Source organism: Natator depressus, chromosome 17 (assembly GCF_965152275.1).
Source record: "Natator depressus isolate rNatDep1 chromosome 17, rNatDep2.hap1, whole genome shotgun sequence".
Taxonomy (NCBI): domain Eukaryota; kingdom Metazoa; phylum Chordata; order Testudines; family Cheloniidae; genus Natator; species Natator depressus.
Genome location: NC_134250.1, coordinates 3,022,380 through 3,038,495, shown reverse-complemented (window position 1 = coordinate 3,038,495; position 16,116 = coordinate 3,022,380). Strand labels below are relative to the sequence as shown.

The following is a 16,116-nucleotide window of genomic DNA, read 5'->3' as shown; positions in this document are numbered from 1 at the left end:
TTCTGCAGCTGGGCAGTTTGGGGCCTGTTGCCTGCCCAGGGGCTCCCCCATCTTTCTAGGTCCTCCACCCAGCTTGGCATCTCAGCCCCACCAGGCCGGGGGGTGGGAGGAAGCCACGTGTTCGCATTCACTCCTGTTCCTTCTGGGATTAGACCGTAACCCTTTCAATGAGGCAGAACCCACCCTTTCCTGGCACTGCCTTGCCCTGAACAAGGAGTCCCAGAGTTGGTACACAGGCCTCTCTGGCCACATGCACCTCACAGCACAGCCACAAGAAACTGTTACCCTCAGCCTAGCATGGCCTGAGGAACAAGCCCCATGCTCCAGGGCACAAGGGGCCCCACTGCTGCAAGGTCAGGAAGGCTCTCTCTCACCCCCTCCATGCACTAAAGCGTCAGCCATTTGCCCTCCAACCCGCCCGCCGAGAAGGTGCTGGGTTGGTGCGTACCAGAGCCAAGGGAGCTGGGAAAGCAGGCTGCATGGCTTGTTTGCCAGGAGCCCCCAGAAATGCTTGGGGAGATACACGTCATGCCCCTGAGCCTTCCAGACACTGGCGCTGCCCAGAGCATGGCAAGAGCCCCCCCCAGCCAACCCTTCCCATTTCTCGGGGGTTCCCATTCCCAGAGAGAGGAATCATAATACTCTGACCAGGGCTCTCTTTAAAAGGGTTCCCCCCCCCCCAAGATGCTTGCTTGAAAGTTACCGGAAGCCTTCAACCGGCCCATTCTCTCCCTCCGTCACTAGATGGCGTGCGCAGCCCATCAGAGGGGACGGCCGTGCCCAGTCAGCGAGCTGCAGCACAGAGCCGGGAAGAGGCACCGGGGTCCTGCCTGAGCAGCTCCAGCCACAGCAGCAGAAGCCCCCCACCCCTGCCCCACTGGCTCCCACGCCAGGCCCTGACACCGCACTTCAGGGGTCAGGAAAGGGGGGCACGGGGCCACTACCCTGCACCCCCAGCATGCCCAGCCAGTAGGCTTAACTGGCCCCCCCCAGCAACTGGACCTCTGAGTCCCTATCCACTGAGGCAAGATGGGGGGCAGAGAGGGGTTCCCACTCCACCCAACCCCCTGATGGCCCCAGGAGCTGTTCCATAGCTCTGCAGAGAATCCCAGAGCGCCACTAAATAGCACTGAAATGCAGCTGGTTCTGGGGTGGAGAGCAGAAGCTGGGTGCCCTGTACCAGGCACAGGGTGGAAGAGAGGATGATGGGCCAGAGACCCCCACACCCCTCACCTCTTAGGGGCGGGGCCCATGCAGAGCAGCCAGGCCCCTGGGCTGGACGCTGCAGTGCACAGTCAGCAAGGGGGAGGGCTGCCAGGCTGTTGACAGCCCTAGGAGCTCTGCAGCAGCTCCTCCCTCTGGGGATGGCCCTCTTGACAAGCCCTCCTTGCCCTTCACCACAGCAAAACACCAAGGAAGGAACCGGCCGTGGCACTAGCCGACTGAAGCTGGACACTCGCCCTGCCCTGAACCACCAGGCCGCAGCCCATGCTGCTCACACCCAAACCGGGGGGGAAATGCTAGGAAAGGAGCAGCCAGGCTGCTCAGTGCCCCTCCTCTCAAGCCAGAAGAGAGGGACAAGGACAGTGGGCTGAGCTAGGTTGTCAAGAGGGGAATCGGAGGGAAGGGGAAGCCAGGGGACCGGACCATCCCAGCTCCAGCAACACCCGATCCCACAGGGCACAGAACCAGTGTCACGCCCGTGCTGGGCAGAGACCCCCAGGTTCCAGCAGCACCATCGCGTGGCCACCTACCCCAGTGCCCAGGCTGTCGGTGGGCGTGGGTGAGACGCCATCCCCGCTCTCCTGGCCGCGGGCGCTGAGCTGCGGCGACATGGTGGGCGACTCATCGATGTAGGGCATGGTCTCCGAGCCCTCCGGTGGCACCTTGGGCTCTTCATTCCCCTCCGCATCATAGTCCTCCGCCCCGTAGTTGAAGTCTGCCAGGAGGACAAGGAGAGGCCGGTGAGTGTCTGCCACCAGGGCACCCAGGGAGGCATAGCGCACCGGGGGCTGCCTGCCCCTCGCCGCCATGGCACCACCCAGCAGCAGACCCCAGGTGGGAGACGGGGCTGGCCAGAGGCATGGCACCCAGGGGCTAAGCCATCAGACACCTGTCTGCCCCCAGGGCGCTCCTCCCCACTGGGGAGAGCTGGGAGCTCAGCACTCTCCCTGCCTGCTGCACCATCTTGCTTTTTATAGGGCTGGGGGTGGGGCTCCCAATAGGTGAGGTCACTTCCCTAGCTCCGCCCCCTTGTTTTGACTCCAGCAGCCAATGGGTGTGTGGCACCAGGACAAGGTGGGCGCTGAGACAGAGACTGATGGTTAATAGGAAAAACCCTTTTCCACCAGCCCCCCATCCCTCCCTGCAGCTGGGCAGGGGCCTTCTCCCAGCTCCGCCGGGGCCCAGGGCAGGGGCGTGGGCGCTTGGCCTCGGGGTGCCCCCATTGCACTGCAGCTGGCAGCACTGGCACCGGCTGCGCAGGGCTGCAGGGCCCGGGCGTTGCATGGCTTGATTTTAGGGCTGCTCCGGTCAGGCACGTGGCAGAGACTGTGCCCCGGGGTGGGGAAGGGGTCAGCCAGGGCTGGAGGGGCCCCTCAGCGCCCCTGGCCCAAGGGTCAACAGCTCCCTGGCACGTCTGCATGTATCTGACAGCCAGCCACACAGCCCCCTCCACCGCGGAGAGTCGGCCACCCCACGAGTCACGAACACACATACACTGAGAGCACCACCTCCCCACACATTCCCCCTCCCCAGGGCTAGCCCCCAGCCAGCTCTTTAAGCCCTGAGGCGCAGTGGCCCCCTCCCCGGCACAGCGAGCCACGGGGGCCCCCTCGGTCCCCTCCTGGCCATGCTCTGCCCAGCCAAGCCCACGGGCACCCTTGACACACAATTAACAGCTGAGTACTGCCCTGGAGGTGCAGGGACCCGGCTCTGCCAGACATCCTGCTGCAGGGGCAGGGGCAGGGGCAGGGGCAGGGCTGAGCAGGGAGTGGAAGGGGCAGCAGCAGGGGGCTAGGGAGCCAGTGATCCATGCGAGGGGAGGACTCCGCTGCAGCCTGCCCTCCCATGCAGAGGTGCCAAGCGAATCTGTCCCCTCATTCCTATACCCTCAGTAGCAGCAATGAGGGTGGGCCTGGGTGCCAGGACTCCTGGGCTCTGCCGCCGACCCGCTGGGTGGTTTGCATAAGTCACGACTCCGCCTCTCCATGCCTCAGTTTCCCCTCTAGTTCATTGTCCCCGCGGCGCTCAAGGTGGGGGGAGCGGGGGCACGGCATCTTCCCAGCCCGCCAACAGCAGAGCTTGCTAGGCCCGGGAGCCGTGGCCCTCAGCGACACTCGCCCCCCAGCACAGCAGCTCGCCATGGGGCGCTGGGCGAGCAAAGCAGCCCAGCTCCAGCAGGATGTTAATGGCAGGGAAGGGCGCAGGGCTACCAGCCCTGAAGGCAGCACAGGGGCAGTTCTCCCCACCCCCTCGCTCTCTGTCCCCAGACTCTCTCAGGCAGCGCTGAGTCCCCCCACCTCAGGCCTGCCCGTCCCAGCCGCCCCCTCCCTCCATCACTGACAGGCTACAGCCGGAGGGATGGGGCCAGGCTGGGAGCAATGAGCTGCCCCTGCTGCAGGTGAGGGCAGGGAGGCCCAGGGGTTGGAGCCGGACTTGGCTTCATCCTCCAAGGCTGCAGAGCTGGGGGGAGTTGGGGGGGGCCTGGCCGGTTACCACGGAAATAGCAACTGCCTCGGCAGAGGGAAGAGCCGAATGCAGCAGCCCCGAGATGGGTACAGGGCAGGGGTCTGGTGCCGAGAGGGGGTGGGATCCAGAGGGCAGGGGGCTGCGCCGAGGGGGGCGATCCAAAGGGCAAGGGCTGGTGCAGGGGGTGGGGGGGGATCCAGAGGGCAGGGGGCTGCACCGAGGGGGGGTGGGATCCAGAGGGCTGGGGGCTGGCGCCGAGTGGGGGGATCCAGAGGGCAGGAGGGAAGGGGAAGCTGGACTGTTGGGGTTGGCCAGCAGGTGAATGCTGGGGGGCCCAGGGCTCAGATCCCCAGGAGCTTGGGGCAGGGACTCTCCAGCCCAGGCCTGGCCCCTGGGAGCTGCTCTCAGGCAGGTCTGCGTGAGGCCGACAGGGCCCTTCCCGGGGTGAGTGCCAGCCTCTTGGAGCAGGGGCAGCTGTAGTGGGAGCTTTCTGTGCTGGGAGGCCAGGCTGGGCCTGGCCCCTCAGGGCAGCTCCCAACCCACTGGCTGGTGGAGGGGGCAGGCGGGCACTATGAGCGATGGTGAGTCCCTGCCACCCCAGTTGGAGGCATGCTCCCACCCCAGCCAGCACCCGCTGTCACAGCAAATGCCTCCTCTGAAGGCCTTGCTCCTGTGTGCGCCCTGCACTGACCTCTGCTCCACCCCGATGGTCCCTGAGGGCACCCTTCCTGACCCCACAATGATCCCAGCACCCTGAAGCCTGAGGCTGGGTGCCCCCTCAAGCCCCTGCACTGAGTGCGCCCAGCCCAGAGCCCCCACGCAAAGGCAGGTGGGGGCTAGAGCCCCCCCCCCAGCCCACTGCACTGAGTATGCCTGGCCCAGCACCCCCGTGCAAAGCCGGGCAGAGGCAGAGAACCCCCCGCACACACACACACAGCCCCCTGCACTGCGTGTGCCTGGCCCAGAGCCCTCGTACGAAGCTGGCTCACTCAAGCCTCACAGCATGATGCTCAGCTGCAGTTAATATTTCATTGCAATTTAATATTTCAAGCTGATAAATCTTTAAATCCAAGAGGATTTTAAAGCTCTCCAGAGTCAGACCCTGTGAGCATGAGCCAGGGAGGGAAGAGGGCCAGGAACAAGGGACATTCCCCGTTAGCCTGGGGAATCATGTCCCCATGCCAGGGGATGGGAGGCCAGTGCTGGAGCCATTCAGAACGGGCCTGGGCAGAGCCCAGCAGGACAGGTCTGTGTGGGACACAGCACGGCACAGAGCGAACCTGTAACTGACCCCATCGCAGCTCAGCAAGCAACCCAGCATGGTCACTGCCGGGCAGCCCAGCCCCCATCGCTCAGACGCAGAAGGGTCCCCGCTGGGCTCGTCCTGCTGGGTCTGGCTCCTGTGGCCCTGGAAAGGTGCGTGTGTCCGTGCACACTCACACACACACACGCGTGCGCGTGCAGGCACAGCATGGCAGCCCAGGTTCCCACCTCATTAGCATGCTCCAGCAGGGAGCCCTCCCTGCTCCTGGGAGCAGCAGGCCAGGCGCTGGACCCGGCTGCTGGCAGCGCTGCGGCAGGCTGTCAAGGGAGCAGCGGGGACAACCAGCCGAGCGCACGCTCCTGAGTCACCCTCATTAGCACGGGGTTCCCTCCATCGCACCCACACACGCGCTGCCTCCCAGACTGCCGGACATGGCGCGAGAGGCTGGGAGATCCCACTGGCTGCGTGGCACATGGGGAGGAGAGGGGTACTTTACGCTGCACTACGCACCTCCCTCCCCACCTCTGCACGCACATGGCTCGCACGCGCACACGGATCGCACGCGCACAGCACGGAGCCCCGGGGAACGTCCCAATCCATTTGGGGCCCCTCCCTGCTGCTGGCGCTGGGCAGGGAGTGCTGGTTATATACACAATGCTCTAGCACGTTACATTAGCACATCCCCACTTGTGGGGACAAGCGGGGGACTCCTCTCACATTGCGGGGGGGGGGGAATTGTTTGATTCACTTCTGCTTCCTTGTTTAAGGAGTTTGGGTGAATTTTAGAGCAACAGCCCAGAGCATGGGGGTGAAGGCACAGCTCTACCTTCTCCTTTCTAAGCCTGGGCCCCCCTCCCACAGCTCTGCTGGTGACCCCCAAACCCAACCCCAGCCCCTGCTATCCCAGCCCTGGGCTCCCCGCACAGCTCTGCCAGTGCCCCCCAATCAAAACCCACAATCCCTGCTAGCCCAGCCCTGGGCTCCCAGCCCAGCTCTGCCAGTGCCCCTCAATCCCGACCCGCAGCCCCTGCTAGCCCAGCCCTGCCCCCACAGCTCTGCTGGTGCCCCTCACTCCTGACCTGCAGCCCCTGGTAGCCCAGCCCTGGGGTCCCCCCCAGCCAGCTCTGCAGGTGTCTCTCAACCCAGGACCTTTGCACCCCACCCTGAGTCCTTTCCTGCCCCTCTCTGGCTCCCCCTGCTCCCCTCAGGCCCATGTGGAGTCCGGCAGAGCCAGACGAGCCAAGACATCTCTGCCAGCCAGGCCCAGGGCAGCTGGGCACAGCTCAGCCGGCAGATCTCACGGCCCCTAGCTCATGCCCACCTCCACCAGCTGCTGCTGGCAGCTTCTCCTAGAGCCGGGGGTGCCAGCCCCTAGCGCCAGCCCTGCTCCAACCGGGCCAGGCTGGCGCGCGCCCGTGTCCCCAGCTCCCGCCTCCGCAGCGGCTGCAGGGCCCGCGGCGTGAGGCCCGTGCCATCGCCATGGCAACAGGCTCCTGCACAATCCTGCCGGCTGCCAGCTCAGCCTCCCACGGCCGCAGGGATGGGGGAAGGGGCCTTGCGCTCTCCCCTGCTCCATCCCACGGGCCGGGCAGGGCGGGGGGGGGGCAAAGGGGCAACGGAGTCAGCATCACCCCACCCCACAGCCCAGCTCAGTGCGGCCCCAGCTTTCAGCCAGCACAACAGCGGGGCCAGGCGCCCCCCAGGGCGACTCGGCCCGCGGACACCGGAGCGGGAGCAGGGGCTGGGCTCAGCGACCTCCAGGAGAGGCGCTCCCTCCCAGCCGGCCTGGGGGGCGCAGTGTCACAACCCCAGCCTGCCCCATAGCAGGGACCGCTGAGCTGGGGGCCGAGCCGCCGGCAAGGGTGCCAGCGCCCCGGCTATCGGGCTGCAGCCCGAGCCCAGGGCAAGAGGCAATGCCACCCCACCTCTCCCAGCTCTTCCCACGCCCTCCGGCATGGGGCTCTGCAGCAGCTTCTTCCCTCTAAAAGCCCCCTGGAGCCACTGGGCAGGAAAGAAACCGACCCCATGATTAGCAGCCACTCATAGGCCGTGCCCCCAGGGCACCAGCCACATGCCAGCCACAGCAGTTAATATTTCACCAGCCCCACCGACAAGGCAGAGAAGCCCCCGTGCACCAGGGCGCAGTATCTGGGCTCTCCCAGAGCACTTCCCCAAGGACAAGCCCCGTGCAGTGAGGTCTGCACAGAGGAAGGCATGTTCCTGGCTCCCCTACGGCCCTGCCAGCTGCCCTCCTTACTGCACCAGGAATGCAAATTAAACCCAACAGCTAAGACACAATGCCACATTGCCAGGCACATGTCAAGTGCTACTGCCAGGGAGGGGCGGCCGGGGTGGGGCGTGTGGGGCAAGGGGCAGCAGGGTCACATGCGTCCCCAGGCCAGGCGAGAGGCCCTGGAGAGCCGGGGCCCAGCGGGAAGAACTTGTGCCATCTCCGAGAGTGCCCCAAACACACACATTGCAAATCCCCGGCTCTAATTCCTGGGCCTGCACTTCCCACCCCGGGCCCTTATTTGCTGCGCCCCAGGGCCCCTGTACCCCTGCCTGCAGCCCAGAGAGAGGCCAGCCGCCCTGGGTTTGTGTGGCCCCCGTAGCACAGCCTGAGTCCAGCACTGCCACAGCATGGGGAGAGCGGCTTGAAAGCCAGCCGCACCGTGGTCACATCGCCCTCCCCACAGCCTGGCGCCGGGCCACCTCCAGCAACGGGAAAGGGACGGGAGGGCTTGGGAGCCCCTCCGCTGCACGTGTCCGAGGACGGGAAGTCACAGGAACAGCAAAGGGAGAAGCTGGGTGATCTCACTGCCACTTCCCCTCACCTCTGCCAGCGCCTCAGCACCGACCGCAGCCCCTGGCACCCCGGCCCGGGCTCCCCACCCAGCTGTGCCGGCGCCGACCCGCAGCCCCCATCACCCCGGCCCGGGCTCCCACCCAGTTGTGCCGGCGCTGACCCGCAGCCCCCGTCACCCCGGCCCGGGCTCCCACCCAGCTGTGCCGGCGCCGACCCGCAGCCCCCGTCACCCCGGCCCGGGCTCCCACCCAGCTGTGCCGGCGCCGACCCGCAGCCCCGGCACCCCGGCCCAGGCTCCCCCCCCAGGTCTGCCAGCACCGACCCGCAGCCCCCGTCACCCCAGCTTCAGGCTCTCCCCATCCCCCTCTGCTGATGCCCCTCAAACCCAAACTGCAGCCCCCCTTCCTCATTATTTGTGTCCTGGGCCTTTCCTGAGCGCTGCCTGCGTTCGGGCAGGGGGAGCGCACGCCGTCTCTGGGGAACACACACCTGCAACCGCTGCCCTCCTCCTCCTCCACTAGAGACAGGTTAGGCGCAGTCCGGGGATTCCTGGCTCGCTGCTGGCCCAGCCCGGGCACCCCTCCATGCAGGGCCCCAACGCTCTTCCTCGCCAGCCCCCAGAGCCCTCGGCTACAGCCTGGCTGACAGCTGGCTGCGGCTCCCGGAGCCTGCTGCACCAACGCTCTGCCCATCCTTCCACTTCACTAAGCATCTCCATGGCTGTGGCCGCGCATTCGCCTGCCTGGGGGAGCCTGGGGAGAGCGGGCGGCTAACAGGGCCAGCACGGTGGCTAACAGGGCCAGCACGGCAAGGGCCAGGAACAGTCCTCGGGGTCATTTCCCTCCCTCCACGTGCAGTGGGGACTGGCTCCAAGGAGAGCATGCGTGCAGCCTGGCCAGGGTGAGGGGAGACCAGGCTGGGGAGCTGGCTGGTGGAGTGACCACGCCCCTGGGGAGACACAGACGGGACGGGTCGAGGAGCCCTTGGCCCCCCTGGTCCCCAGCGTCGCCAGCCTGTGAGACATGCTCCCTCTCCCCGGCGCGCTGCGGACTGGCCCTGCTGCCTCAGCCGAAGGCGGCCCAAGGCGGGAGGGAGCCGAATGAGGCAGGAGTGAGGCTGGCCTGAAATGCCTTGGCACAGGGACCCGGCTGTGCCAGTCCAGACCCACAGGTGGCGGCTCCCTCCCAGGACCAGCAGGGGACCTTAAGATCTAGGCTCTGCCACGTGGGCCCAGCTCTAGCTCCAGACAAATCCACACCCGGGATGAGGGGGCAGCGACTGCCCTCCCGCAGGGCCTCCTTTGCCAGCCCCGGCAGAGCCCTGAATAAAGACACCTCTGCTTTCCCCCGCGGTGGGAAGTGACCCATCTGGGATGGGGACTGGCTGCAGAATTGCCACTGAGGTGTATTTCTTCCCTTCTCTCCCCCTGTGGATTAACTGCTGGGGTCCCAGTGGCGCCTGTTAAACTGATCCTGCCTGCAATGGAAGCAGCTCATTAACATTCTCCTTCCTTCTGCCTTCACCACTGCTCCCTCCATCCATGCCAGCTCTCCTCCCCACTCACAGGCGCCAGGGGCAGGCACTGGCAAAGCCCTGGCATGGGCAGTACAGCCGGGGCGCCCAAAGCAAGCCTGCCAGCGTGGGACAGTGCTCCCCAGCACACCTGGGCCAAAGGATCCCGCAGGAGGACGGGGCTGGGGAAACGGGATCCTGGCAGCCTCACAAAGCCCGGGTCATTCCAGAGCCCCCAGCAGCACTGACAATGGCTCCTCTTCGCTGGCCCTCATGCCGTGCTGGGAGATCTCGCCAGCTGGCTGCCCCAGGGATGGGCGAGGCATTGCTCAGGTCTAGCGCCTCAGCAGGGGTGGCGCCCCTCCCTTTGCAGCCTGTTCCTGCCTGGTCCCCAGTCTGCAACACAAGGGCCCTCTGCTGCTCAGGCTTGCTGGGCAGAGCAGCCAGTCGGGGGCTTTCCTCCGCACTCCAGGCTGCCCCGGGGAGCTCTCCCTGCCTCTCCTGCTTGGGAGTTGGAGGGCTGGGCAGATGGGCCCTGAGAGCCAGGGGGTGATGTTCTCTAGTGCAAAGGCGGAGAGGGAGGAGAAAGGCCCCACTGAGGAATCTGGGGCAAGGGGGATGCACCAGAACTCTCATGTAGCCCTTTATTCTGGCTAGGACCCACCGATCTGAAGCCGTTTCCTGGATCTGTGTCCTGCGAAATCTCTGCAGAGGCTCAGCCAGGCCGGTGGACCCAGTGCCCACTCCCAAGCAAAGGGGCGTCTGGGCGAGCAGAACCCAGAACCTGCCTGGGAGCCTACAGGCCCAGGGACAGCCCCCCAGGGCTCAGCTATGGTGGGGCCAGGCCTTTTGTGCTGGACTAAAGGGAGCCACTTTGGCTCCCTGGCATCACCCAAGGCCTGGGCCAGGCGACCTCCCCAATGGAGAGACCCACCCAACGGAGCTTAAATCCTGTCACCTAACCACCGCCTCAGCCAGATGAAGCAGCAAGTCCCCAAAGCGCCCGTCACCGCCTGGGCCAGACCCGCAGCAGAGTCTCCAGCAGAACCACCCGCAGGTTGGGAGGAAGGAACTAGCGTCCAGCTGCTCGGCTAGGCAGGCAGCCCGGCACGCTCACCCCCTTGCCCCACCGGAGAGATACAGAGACCATCGGGCCTATTGCTGCGTTCTGCGCCCCGGGCCCAGATGGAAACTAACTGCTAATGGGGCACGAGGTGGCCCAGACCTCGTGTCTGGGCAGGGCTGCCGCGGTTCTGCTGTGCCCGAGGGAGGCTGCAGAACCCAGCCCAGGCCTGAGGGGGAGAACACACCACCCCAACGCTGCTGCAGGAGTCCCCGGTCCTGGCTTCCTTCTATAGGGCCTGTCATACAGTTACCAGCTCTGGCACATTCCCTCCCGTGCCCCCTGGTGCCGGGGCACCCCGGCTCCTGCCACGCTGGAATGCACTCAGTGCTGGCACGAACCACAGAGAGATGCCGCCTGAGCGGGTCTGACAGTGCCGGAGCCTGGAGCCATGCCAGCAGGCTCTGAAACGTGCCTCACCAACCACAGCCTTGGCACTGGCTCCTGAAGCCCCTAGGACAAACACCCAAAGCAGATCCCCAGTGACGTGCAGCAAGCCACACGCTGCCCTGGACAGGGCTAAGGGATCTTCACACTCCTGATATGGGGGCTAGCCAAGGCAAAGCAGCCAGCTGGGTGCAGGGCACCCATCACAGCGTCTCTCCCTGGCCAGGCCTGGCTTCCCCTTCCCTCAGCCGGGATCGCCAGTCACGCCAAGCTCAGCCTGAGGGTCTAATCCACCCAGCTTAGCTCACTCCTGAGCCCCAAGCCAGATGTGACGCTGGCAGAGAGGCCAGTGCTCCAACTCCCTCTGTGCCCAGCAGCCCTCCTCCCTCCTGGATGGGCACATCCGCCACCCGCCTGCACACAGACCAGGAGAGGGCAGTGTGGCCCTGCTCTCCAGTTCATGCCAGGCCACAGATCCAGGCAGAGCCTCTTCAACTCGCTGCACGGAGGCTTGGACACTCAGGGGCAACTTGCACATCCATGTACATTATGAACGCCAGACACCTCCTGCTTACTTCGGGGCGGGGGTATTTCCGCATGGGACCGAGTACCTCTGCCATCTGCACACCTGCGGCAGGTTAGCCAGTGCAGACAAGGGCTCAGAGCAGGGCCCACATCCAGAGCCAGGGAACCAAAGCCAGCCTCCAGTCGGGGGCTGCAGGCACAGCTTCCGTAGGGCAGCCCCCATGGACACTGGGTCTGATCTAGTGCTGGGTCTGCCAGGGCTCGCTGGGGGGCCTCAGCAAGGCACGAGGGGTGCTCAGCTGGTCGGGGCACACACGGTCCGGAACCACTTCTGACCCTGGTGGCCTTAACCGCTCTGTGCCTGCCTCCAGACAGACACCACGTTATGAAGTACATTCAGGTCACTGGATCGAGAGTGAAAATTATTAACTTTCACCTCCATTGCTGTGCCCACACCTGCCCTGCCATTGGCCCCCAGGCCTGCATCCTGCCTGCACCTACCCCGCCACTCACCTTGTGCATCCCCCACCCACACATGCCCCACCATTGGCCCCCCCACCCCACCTGCCCGCCTTTAGCCCCCCGCCTGCACCTGCCCTGCCATTGGCCCCCAGGCCCACATCCCGCCTATACCTGCCCCGCCATTCACCTCGTGCACCCCCCGCCGGCACCTGCCCTGTCATTCGCCCCCCGTGCCCGCACCTGACCTGCCATTGGCCCCATGCACCCCCTGCCCCGCCATTCACTCCCACGCAGCCCAGGCCCACACCCTGCTCCCCCATTCGCTCTTGCACGCCCAGCCTGCACCCTGCCGTTCACCCCCAGGCCCACACCCTGCTCTCCCATTCGCACCTGGAGGCCCTGCCTGTGCCCTGCTCATCTGAATTCCAGCCTCAGGAGCTCGGGCGTGCTTTGATTTGCTGCGTGTCACGGTGGAGAGCACCCTGGGCTGGGGTCTGACGGGCAGTGCACCATATGAATTATACAGCCAGGCAATGCCACTCAAAGCACCCAACCCACCTCCTCCAGAGCCCCTGGCCAGGCACCCCACCCACTGTGTGCCACCTCTAGGCAGCGTCTTCTCTCTGTCCTCCACATCACCACCACACTGTCCCCCACAAGGTTACTGGTCCTTCCTGCCCAGCGCCAGGCCCTCCTGCAGGCTCCACTCTGAGCTCCACGGCTCCGGCGCAAACACCTGCAGACCGGCCAAGGGATTCAGCCGCAGGCCCCCAGCAGAACTGCGGAGAGGCCTGTGGCTCCGCTCCTCATGCTTCAAGGCCGCAGGCTGGCTGCCTACAGGGGCCAGGAAGAACTCACAGCTCCGGCTCTGCGGGGCCGGCCAGGCACAGTAGCGGGGGCTCTCCAGCGCTGGCCCTGCTGGGGGGCTGCACTGCGCTCGCCCCACCTGCAAAGCACCTCAAAGCACTTCTCAGGCCTCAGCCCTGCCTGACGTGGGGAGAAATCACAGCACCCGCCCCAGGCCACACAGCGAGGCAGCCACAGAGGCGGGAACAGAGCCCAGAAGTCCGGGGCGCTCAGCACACGGCCTTGCGGGTGGGTGGGGGAGCTTACCCGCTCGCTGCACCACTGCCAGGGCATGTTCTGGGGCCCGCCCGCCTGAGGTGCTTGCTGCACCGACCCAACCACGGGGCTGCGAAACCCAGCCAGAGCCAGGCCTCCCCGCTGACCCAGCGCGAGGGCCAGGGACCAGGGCGATCCCCCTGCCCGATCCCTCCTGGGGCCGCAAGGAGCTTGGCCCCATTCCCGAGGCAGCCCGTCTCTCTGGGGCCGTGGTGGCTACCCAGTGCCACGCTGCAGAGCACGAGAGAGTCACACGAGCCCCGCAGGCAACCCCACCACACGAAAGGTCCCCAGTGACCCGGGTCCTGGAGCTCTCTCCCACTCCTCGCATCGCAGGGATCTTCCCGCCACTGCCACAAAGGGGCACGGGAAAGCAGCCCAAGCCCAGGGACCAGCCTGCTTCCCCGAGCTCGTAACCGGTGGCACAGGGGCTGGCAGGGAGGGCCCGTGTCGGGGGGCCTGGCTGCCCAGTGACCCTCGGACACCAGCAGGGCGAGCCGGGGACTGACCTGCTCCCGCTGGAAGGGGGCGTTAGGCGTGGGGGCAGCGCAGGGCTGGGCCCCTCGGGGCGCCGAGGTCACCCAGCTAGCAACGTGGGAAGCGTGGCGTGGATGGCTCCAGTGTTTCTACCCAGAGGTGCAGCCCCACTCGGAGCAGGGTCAGACGACGCTGCAGGAGCAAGGCCCGAGCCCACCGCTGCCCCCAGGGCTCTCAGCCAGGCCCCCGCCGAGCACAGCCCGTTCTGGGGCTGGGAACTGGGCACGGCTGAATGTGCTTCCCCAGGTGGATCAGCCTGTGCCCCCCACCCTGGCGCCACGCAGGTGAAGGCAAGTGAGGGCATCTCCCAAGGAAGAGCGTGCCCCATGGACAGCCCCTCTCTTGTGGGCTCACTTAGAGGGAGCATCTCCGCCACAGAGCCGCATGGGTCTCTTGGGGCGATTGCAGGGGAAGGTGCCCCAATCCTCCCCGCTCACCTGCGTGACCCCGCTGTGCCAGCGCTCAGCCTGCCCGTTTACATAACCTGCCCCGGGCTCTGACTGCCCAGGAGGGGGCTGCAGGGGGCTGTGCCGCCCCCAGAACACTGGCACTGTCTAAATGCCAAGGGCTGGGGGAAGCGCTTCCCGGAGCAGCCTGCAGTGACAGAAAGCAGGAGAGGAGCGCGCATCCACGGGGAGGGGGCTGCACTGAACAGCCCAGGCCCCCGGCTGACGGCAGGCAGCAGGGACACCTGCTCCCATGCTGCCTTCGCTTGGATCCTGCCACCCCCCCCGGCCCTGCGGCGCAGCGTTACACAACAGGTAGTGACAGACGGGGGAGCCGGGCCGGCCAGTGCCCCCACCTGGCACCGTGCCCCCAGGTGAGCCGGCTCCCTGCCCCCTGAGCGATCCTACCCCAGGGCTCTTCCCAGCCCTCTCCGACTCCCGCAGCCGGGAGACCCCGGCGGCTCCGGCCCAGCCCAGCCTGGCCCCCCGAGCGCACACGTACTGCTGTAGAGGGTGTCGATCCAGGAGAGGCGCGCCAGGCCCCGGTGGCTGAGCGGCTCCATGCTCGGCGAGGCGAGGCTGGCTGTCAGATCCTCGGCCACCGACACATCTCCCAACAAAGGCGGCGAGGGGAGGGAGGGAAGGGAGCGGGGAGGGGGCCAGGGGGAGCGGGGCTGGGGCGGGCTGGCAGGAGCCCGGGCAGCAGTGGGTCACGGCAGCCGGCGAGGGGAGCCCGAGCCAGCCCCTACCCTGCAGCACGGGGCTGCCTGCCGGGGGGAGAGGCTCCACTACGGGAAGGAGCCGCCAGTGCCTGCCAATGGCAGCCCGCACCTCCCCCCGCCTCCGCCGGAGATGGGGCGGGGAGCGGAGCCAGCCCCGCATGCAGGGAAGCTGGGGAGGGGGCAGCGAGCCCCTCTCTCCGTGCTCCAGCGCCATGTCCAGAGTCACCCCCAGGCGCTCAGCTAGGCTGCTGCCCTGCACCCCAGAGGTGGCTGCATTTCAGCATCATGACAGGTGACAGCTGGGGGCGAAGGGGGGGCACCCCATGCCGTGGGGCAGTGCTGGGCTCCGCAGGCTACCATTAGCTCCCCGAGTTTGGAGGGAAGAGGCTGCGGAGACGCTGCCAGATGGTCAGGTGGCTGCAGGTGGCAGTTAGCTGGGTCTGCCGCATCCCTCGATGCCGATGACTCCCTCCCCCAGCCATGCCGTGAGTATTTTTAGGGGGTGGGGGAGGGGCAAGAGGGGCCCTGTGGATGGCCTAACCTGGGCATCCGGCCCTGTGCCCTCTCTGCAGACTGAGAGCCCAACCCGGCAAGACCCCTCGAGGCAGCCCGGGCATGACTTCAGTCCACCAGCCAGGGGGGCCAGTAGTGCCAGCTGGCAGGGTGATGCCCGTCTATTGGAAACCAGGCTGAGAACCAACCAACTCATTCCACACAGGCCAGCGAGCAGCCAGGGATATAGCCACCTCCCAGCACCAGCGGGCCCTGCCACACTGGAGCTAGGAGGCCAGAGGGGAATGGCTCCACGTCCCGGCCCAGTGGCAAGGAGAACGGGCCCCAAGGAATGATCTGGAGGGAACATGGGGCGCGTGGGGAGAGCGGAGCCGAGGGGCTCGACAGGCCCTGGGACATCGCCATCTTCGTAGTCACGGGAGCCAACAGCAGCCACGGCAGCTAAGAGACACATTTCTTTCCCCTCCTCTCCTTTCCGGGGCACGTCAGTGCCAGCCCCCTCCTGCCCTGGGCCGAGAGGCCCGAGACTGCAGCTGGGCACAGCCAGAAGGCGTACGGCGGGTAACCAGCCCCCCCAGCTGGGGCACGGTAGGTGCAGCCCTGACACTCTCCAGGACAGGGAAGTGGCACAGACAGCCCTGGATATGGCATGGACACTGCTGCCTCTGGGCCTCACGCTGTCCTCACCGAGGGGCGCCCTGCACCCTGCACTCACTGACGAGCCCATCTGCAGCTGACGGGGTCCAAGCATTTTAGTGCTTTGGACGTGGTTTGTGTTAGAGGCACCTTCTGAAATGAGACCCCCCCCCCCGTCCCCTCCGAGCGCTGGGCCCCCAGCCCCCTCGAGGCACGGTTCTGCCCGCTGGGCTGTGCGCCGGCCAGGAGGGCCCTGCCGCACAGGGTGCCGGATCAGCCTGGCACACACAGCCTCAGTTTGCCAGACGCAGCATGCAGGGAGTTGGGGAGGGCCCAGGCACTTGATGGGCGCCCCCCCCCAGCCTGGGGCC

General features: G+C 66.4%; 1 protein-coding gene across 2 annotated transcripts in view; it reads right to left on the bottom strand.

Moving 5' to 3' along the window:
• The window catches only part of ABR (ABR activator of RhoGEF and GTPase), a 102,329-nt gene that overhangs the window by 50,603 nt on the left and 35,610 nt on the right, over positions 1 to 16,116 (bottom strand). The window contains exons 1-2 of one of the 2 annotated variants that reach the window (XM_074974272.1): positions 14,377 to 14,508; positions 1,755 to 1,939 (exon numbers count right to left, since the gene is read on the bottom strand). In XM_074974272.1, coding sequence (XP_074830373.1) covers positions 1,755 to 1,939; positions 14,377 to 14,437 — 246 coding nt within the window. In that variant the 5' untranslated portion in view covers positions 14,438 to 14,508. Of the gene's footprint in view, positions 1 to 1,754; positions 1,940 to 14,376; positions 14,509 to 16,116 lie in introns of those variants that run through there. The other variant, XM_074974271.1, reaches the window with a different exon arrangement.